Below are 7,999 nucleotides of genomic sequence, written 5' to 3' on the forward strand. Positions count from 1 at the left end.
ATGCATGAACACCCTGATTTTATTTTGAAGGCTTTACTTTATTTCTGTGTCATTTATTTTTATTTGTGCAGTTTCCATTGAATTTCTCCTTTCATTTAGATTTACTTTCATCTTTAAGTTGCATCAGAGCCGATTTATTTTGTTTTTCTAAGGTGCTTACTTTTGATGCTTCATTGATGCTATTTCCAAGATGCATTACTTTCTGAAAAGTCACCACTTTTGCTTACTTCCTTGGAAACTTGTTGTGTCCTTGAAAATTTACTGGATATATCCCACATTGGCTGTGGGACACCCAATACAAGACTTAGTATTGTGTATCAGTGAGGCCTGGGGATTGACATGTAATGTAATTGTACTTACTTACCTTCCAGGATATGGTCTCAGTTTTGAAGAGCTAAAATTTTTTTTTTTTTTTTTACTTTTATTTTAGGTTCAGGGGTACATGTGCTGGTTTTTTATGTGGGTAAACTTGTGTCACCAGTGTTTGTTGTTCAGATTATTTCATCACCCATGTACTAAGCCTAGTACCCAATAGTTACTTTTTTCCGCTCTTCTCCTTCCTCCCACCCTCCACCCTCAAATAGGCCCCAGTGTCTGTTCCCTTTTTTGTGTCTATGAGTTCTCATCATTTAGCTCCCATTTATAAGTGAGAACATGTGATATTTGGTTCTCTGTTTCTGCATTTGTTTGCTAAGGATAATAGTCTCAGCTCCATCCATGTTCCCACAAAATACATGATCTCATTTATTTTTACGGCTGCATAGTATTCCATGATGTATATGTACCACATTTTCTTTATCCAGTCTGTCATTGATGGGCATTTAGGTTGATTCCATGTCTTTGCTATTGTGAATAGTGCTGTTATGAACATTTGTGTGCATGTGTCTTTATGGTAGAATGATTTATATTCCTCTGCCATACACCCAGTAATGAGATTGCTGAGTCAAATGGTAGTTCTGTTTTTAGCTCTTTGAGGAATCGCCACACTGCTTTCCACAATGGTTGAACTGATTTACACTCCCACTAACCAGTGTATAAGTGTTCCCTTTTTCCACAACCTTGTTGACATGTGCTATTTTTGACTTTTTAATAGTAGCCATTTTGACTGGTGTGAGATGGTATTTCATTGTGGTTTTAATTTGCATTTCTCTAATAGTGTTGAGCTTTTTTTCATATTCTAGTTAGCGGCATGTATGTCTTCCTTAGAAAAGTGTCTGTTCATGACCTTTTTCTACTTTTAAATGGGTTGTTCATTTTTTTCCTGATAAATTTGTTTAAGTTCCTGAGATGCTGGATATTAGACCTTTGTCAGATTCACAGTTTGCAAATATTTTCTCCCATTCTGTAGGTTGTCTGTTTACTCTATTGATAGTTTCTTTTGCTGTGCAGATGAAGAGCTAAACTTTTTCTCAGCTTACTCAGTGTCTATCACATGCAAATATGTCTGCTACATATTTTCAAAATCACAGGAAAATAACCAAGAAAATCAGAAGGAATTTTAAGAAATTAGTTCTACTTATTTATTTAATAAATATTTATATAGTGCTTACTATGTGCGAGGCATTGTTCTAACTGCTTTGCAGACATTAACTCATTTAGTCCTTAGAATAACTCTAGAAGTTAAGTATTATTATTATAATCTCTATTTTACAAGTAGGAAAACTGAGGCACTTTATAACTTACATAGATAATTTCATCATACCTGTCATTTCTGGATCTGATATCATTGATTTTTCTCATAATTACTGGTCTCGTTTTCTTCTGCTGCTTTTCATGTCAAGTAATATTTTATTAAATGTTAGACATTGTAATATTTTCAGTATCTCAATTTTGTTGTACTTTTTATTCATTTAAAGAGTATCAGGTTTAACAAAACCTGATATCAGGCAATTGAATTACTTGTGGTTCAGTTTTATGTTTTTAACACTTGTTTTTAACCTTTGTTAGGTAGGTCTAGAGTAGCCATTACTCTAGGGTTAGTTGGCTCTTCTACGAAAGTTTAACTCTTCCTGCAGTTCTGCTGAATGTCCCAGGTGTTCAGTGGTATCTCTCTACTATACCGGTCAGAAATTGAACATCTCATAGCCCTGTATGAACTCTGGGAGGTTTTCAATATATAGCTCCCTGGTAGCTGTTTGCTGTCTGACCTTATAGTTGCACTCTACTCATGTACAACTTAACATTCAGTCAAAGACTTTAGGGGACCCTATGTAGATTTGTTGAGTTCTTTTCTCTGCATAGATCTTTCCTCTTCTCTACTTTCTGGATTTTGTTTTGTCTCTTCAACTAAGTGCTCCTGTGATTCTCTGCTTGGGTTCCCTCTCCCTTTGCTGTGGTGTGGAAAATGCTTCCAGGCATATAGCTGGGGCTATCACACAGTTCATCTTCTTTGTTTCCCTTTTCTCCAGGATCACAGCCTCGCACTGCCTTTTGCCTAGTGTCTGAAAACAGCTGCTCCATAAATTTTGTCAAGTTTTCTCTTTGTTTACAATAGGGGGGTTAACCTGGTGTGAGTTACTCTGTCATGGCTAGTAGTGGAAATTTAATCATCTCAAACTTAACATATCCAAAATTGAGCTCCTGATCTTTTCTTTTCGTTTTTTTTGATAATACCAAAATACAATACTTTATTATTTTGATCAACAATAATAATAATTAGTATTATTATTGCCTGCTCCCAGGCAATAATGACAAACTAGAATAAAATGGTATATGTGTGTCTAAGGGTGGGGTTTTCTTGTTTATTTTGATTTTGGTTTCATTTGTTTTAGTTTAGCTCTATTAAACTTTTTTTTTTTTATTTGAGTTTTAGGGTACATGTGCACAATGTGCAGGTTAGTTACATATGTATACATGTGCCATGCTGGTGCGCTGCACTCACTAACTCGTCATTTAGCATTAGGTATATCTCCCAATGCTATCCCTCCCCGCCCCCCCACCCCACAACAGTCCCCAGAGTGTGATGTTCCCCTTCCTGTGTCCATGTGTTCTCATTGTTCACTTCCCACCTATGAGTGAGAATATGCGGTGTTTGGTTTTTTGTTCTTGCAATAGTTTACTGAGAATGATGATTTCCAATTTCATCCATGTCCCTACAAAGGACATGAAGTCATCATTTTTTATGGCTGCATAGTATTCCATGGTGTATATGTGCCACATTTTCTTAATCCAGTCTATCATTGTTGGACATTTGGGTTGGTTCCAAGTCTTTGCTATTGTGAATAGTGCCGCAATAAACATACGTGTGCATGTGTCTTTATAGCAGCATGATTTATAGTCCTTTGAGTATATACCCAGTAATGGGATGGCTGCTCCTGATCTTTTCAAGAAACCTGCTCATTCTACAACCTTCTCCATCACAGTTGATAGCTTCCTTGACATTTTTGTGCTCGGGACAGAACCTTTCATTCCTCCCCTTCTTTTGTACTCCATATCTAATCCATCATCAAGTCCTGTTAGTTCTACCTTTAAATTATATCTAGAATCTAACCACTTCTTACCACATCCTCTACTTCTTCACCAGACTTAATCACTGTCAACTCTTGAATTACAATAACAGACTTCTAAACAAAGTCCTTTGCTCATATGTAGTCTACACTCAACACAAAATCTAGAATAATCCTTTAAAAGTATGTTAGATGATATTCCTTCTCTATTCAAAACCCTACAGTGGTCCTCCATTTCATGTAGAGTTGAGTCCATACTTGATCTTGCCCTCTGAACATCTATTATCGCCCTTGCCTTATCATCTGATACCCTCTGGCTTGTCCTTTTCTTGCAACCCCAATAACCTCTTTGCTGGTCCTTGAACATTCCAAAGCCACTCCTGCCTGAGGGCATTTGCCCTAGCTGCTCTTTTGGCCTGGAATGTTTTTCTCTCAAATGTCCTGACCCTGCAAGTCTTTCTTACTCAGTAAGAGTATCCTGGCCATTTTATTTAAAATTGTAATCTCTCCTATCACCTAGCACTCCGGGTCCCCTTGGTTGTGCTCTCCTTTTTTTTCCACCCCTGTGGCACTAGTCACCTTCTAATATACTCTATAGTTTAATCATTTATTATGGTTTATTGTCTGTCTCCTTTTGCTAGAATATATGATCTACAAAGGCAAAAGATTTGAGCTTTTAAATTTTATTTTTCTTTTTTTTTTAAACAGCATATCCTGGCCAGGCGTGGTGGCTCACGCCTGTAATCCCAGCACTTTGGGAGGCCGAGGCAGGCGGGTCACGAGGTCAGGAGATCGGGACCATCCTGGCTAACACGGTGAAACCCTGTCCCTACTAAAAATACAAAAAAATTAGCCAGCCATGGTGGTGGGCGCCTGTAGTCCCAGCTACTCAGGAGGCTGAGGCAGGAGAATGCCCTGAACCCGGGAGGCGGAGCTTGCAGTGAGCCGAGATCTAGCCACTGCACTCCAGCCTGGGCCACAGAGTGAGACTCTGTTTAAAAAAAAAAAAAAAAAAAGCGTATCCCAAGCACTTAGAATGCTTTTTTTTTTTTTTTAACAAACAAACAAACAAAAAAACCATATCCCAGGGTGGGCGCAGTGGCTCACTTCTGTTATCTCAGCACTTTGGGAGGCCGAGGCAGGCGGATCATGAGGTCAAGAGATCGAGGCTGGCCAACATGGTGAAGCCCCATCTCTACTAAAAATGCAATAAAAATTAGCTAGGCATAGTGGCATGCACTTGTTTTCCCAGCTGCTCGGGAGGCTGAGGCAGGAGAATCTCTTGAACCTGGGAGGCAGAGATTGCGCAGAGGAGCCGAGATCGCGCCACTGCATTCCAGCCTGGCAACAGAGCGAGATTCTGTCAAAAAAAAAAAAAAAAAAAAAAAAAGCATATCCCAAGCATGCTTGGCATGTAGCAGGTTCTCAGTAAACATTTGTTGAGTAAATGGTTGAATGAATAAATGCAATGCTTGAATGGGTGGATAAATGAAAATATTCCATTGCTGTTATCAATGTATGTGTGCTGTGTGGGATGGTGAGAAGATAACTGATTACAATCTAGAAAGCCTGGGTTCTAGAAAGGCTTTGCTGTGTTACATTGGCACTCCACTAAACCTTTTTTCCCTTGGGATGGAATACATAATCTCTGAAGTGCATTGTAACTATTAAATTCCATGGAAACTCTTCTTTATTAATTTTTTTTACTTTGGGTTAATCAGGAAATTGGAAAAAGAAACATTTCTTTAACCATGAGAGATATGTTAAGAAATGTGATTATCTAATGACTGGTCCCCAGTATTCACCTGCGAGGGCAACAGAGACATGTTTTCTCAGAAATACTGTTTCTTCCCTTTTTATAAAAAATTTCAATTTCAATGAACAATAACTGTATATTTACAGGGCATCAGAATTGCTTTTAATCTTCTACATTCTGTGCTAGGTGGAGTATTAGTTCACTTCTCAATAGCCTCTTGCTTTTTCTGTGGGCTTATTTGCTGAGTTTACCCAGAGATAATTCTTCATGACTTTGCCAGATTCGCTAACTCCCTAGAAACCCTGCCCCAGCTTTCTCCCTGCCTAGAAGCCTCACTGTGACCTGCAGGCTGTTTTGCCTGAAGCCTTCTGACACTATGTCAAATCACATACTGTCTTTTAGAATAATGAGTGCAGACCCAGTGTTAAAGAGCTAGGGCTCGGAGCCAGACTGCCTGGATTCACATCTCAGCTGTGTCACTTACATGTGATTTGGGCCTCAATTAGCTCTTCAATAAAAAGAGGATTATAGCAGTAGCTATTGCTAATGGTAGTTAAAGGGAATTAAATGTGTGTTAACATATGTAAAGGGCACATGGTAACAATGCCTGGCTCACAGTAAGCCCTTGATAATATAAGCTGTTATTATTAAGGTATGTGTTTGCTATATAAATGAGACAATGCATATTTATACTTGGATTTCTTGAAGACCTATGTAGAAAATATTTCCATGATAAGTAATTATAAGAGCTATTTCTTTATCTTTCTGCCCTTGTTCATATATCCATGTTTTGTTTATTTTTTTGTAGTGATCGAACTGTGAGAATTTGGAAGGCTCGCAATTTGCAAGATGGTCAGATCTCTGACACAGGAGATCTGGGGGAAGATATTGCCAGTAATTAAACATGAATGAAGATAAGTTGTAAACTGAATGCTGTGATAATACTCTGTATTCTTTATGGAAAATGTTGTCCTGTACTTATTAGGCAAAACGTATGAATCGGATTAACTGGAAAATATATCTGAATTCAACTGCTGACTATAAATGGTATTCTAATAAAATTGTGTACTATCCTGTGTGCTTAGTTTTAAGATCAACCAATAGATATATATCCTACAATTGATATATTGCTTTATTCGCACTTTTATTGTGGCTGAATTTTTGTGCCTATCTATAAAACACACTTTCAAATTATTTGAATTACCAAGACGTCTGCTTTTGTGACAGTCAGAAAACACACCTGGAATACGATGCAGCCCACCATTAACTCATTCATATAGTTTATTCAAGTGATTTATGTATTTAAACTAAATATTTAAAATGTTAGTCAAATTGTGGTTTGCTTGTCAGGTATTTATATCAGTCTGTAGTGGGTTCCCAAATTTCAAAGCTCTTTTAATGTAATGGACAAAAATAAGATATGAGAATATTATTGATGAATTTTCATAAGGTGGAATTGATCTTAATCTACTAACAGAGAAGGGTAGACAGTTTGTGTTAAATGTTGGCATTTACTTGTATTGACCAAAGTTTTGCAGCTCTACTATATTCTGTGCTCAGGACTAAAATGCTGTTAAATTTTTTTTTTTTTTTCCAGTGCTGTGCGTATATTCTGTGATGGGAAACATTGTTGATGTCCTAACAGAAATATATTTTGATCTATTTTCCTATGGAGTTGTTTCTATTATGACCATTTAATTTTGTTTTTATTTAATAGTAGTATTTCCTTCCCTTTTATCTAATTTTTTATATGCTGCTAAATATATTTTAAATATACTATGTTTGCGAACCTTGGTAGCTATGATGAGAGCTATTATCATCTGTGGTGGAAAAAGCTATGTAAATAGGTAGATTGTATAGAGAGACTATCTTGTGTTGTGCCTGTATGAATTTTTAAAAGTTGTTGACTGGATTTTGCAAAAGGTTGTATAATATTTGTGTCTGCTCAGAATATTAATTTGTAAATTCTGCAAGTTTAATTTTTATGTAGATGGTATAACATTTGAAAATATTGTCTTATGTGATTTTTTCCCCTGAAAATATTTGCTTGTAAGTGAAAACTTAGTAGGGCTTAAATAAACATGTTGCTATGAGATTATTTTTACTGTATTGTTCTTTTTCCAAATTGCAAGAGAATGGCCAGTGTTTGTAAAACTTTGTTTTATCTTTGTGTGATGGAAGAAAAAGCATATTTTTGGTTATCTGGCAATCCATATGCCTTCCTTTCTTTGCTTACTAGACGTGAAATATTCTTGAGGATTTTAAACAGTAACCTAATCTTGATGAACCATGGAAACTCACTATTTAAAGCAATTAAGTTCAACTGTGTAATTTAGGAATTTGAACATGGATGATAAAACAAAACAAAAAAAATTCCTATAAACATTAAGACAGTGGTGACCTTGTTTTCTAGAGAAGAGAAGGGGTGGCTTGTGACTGGCAGGTGTCACAGCAGATGAGTTGGGAGGGTTGGGAGGGTGCTTCTGGGGTCCTAGCAATGTTGTAATTTTTGACCTGGGTCCTAAACTTAAGCATTCACCTTCTACATACATGTTGAACTGTACGTATATTTCTCTATCCTCTTTTATGTATGTGCATATGTTCTAAGTTTCATAGCAAAATAATCTTTGAAAAAAGTTTTAAGGAAGAGATTTTCCTATAAGGACAAAACTCAGCTCCTTTGTAATTTTTCCTCCTTCCCTGAAAGAAGGTACCATGCCAAGATCTGAAAGAGACTTCAAGACTATTTTAATTTCAAGTCTCTTGCAGTGTTTCTTTTTTGCAGGATTATAGCTCA

The 7,999-nt window shown here is 36.7% G+C and overlaps 1 protein-coding gene across 20 annotated transcripts in view; it reads left to right on the plus strand.

Moving 5' to 3' along the window:
• The window catches only part of KIF21A (kinesin family member 21A), a 156,755-nt gene extending 149,455 nt beyond the window's left edge, over window positions 1–7,300 (plus strand). For all 20 annotated transcript variants that reach the window (XM_055359225.2, XM_004052957.4, XM_055359226.2 and 17 more), the window contains one exon: window positions 6,011–7,300. In XM_055359225.2, the coding sequence (XP_055215200.1) occupies window positions 6,011–6,104 (94 nt within the window). In that variant the 3' untranslated portion in view covers window positions 6,105–7,300. The remainder of the gene's footprint in view (window positions 1–6,010) is intronic.
• The last annotated feature ends 699 nt before the right edge of the window (window positions 7,301–7,999 follow it).

Source organism: Gorilla gorilla, chromosome 10 (genome assembly GCF_029281585.2).
Source record: "Gorilla gorilla gorilla isolate KB3781 chromosome 10, NHGRI_mGorGor1-v2.1_pri, whole genome shotgun sequence".
NCBI lineage: Eukaryota > Metazoa > Chordata > Mammalia > Primates > Hominidae > Gorilla > Gorilla gorilla.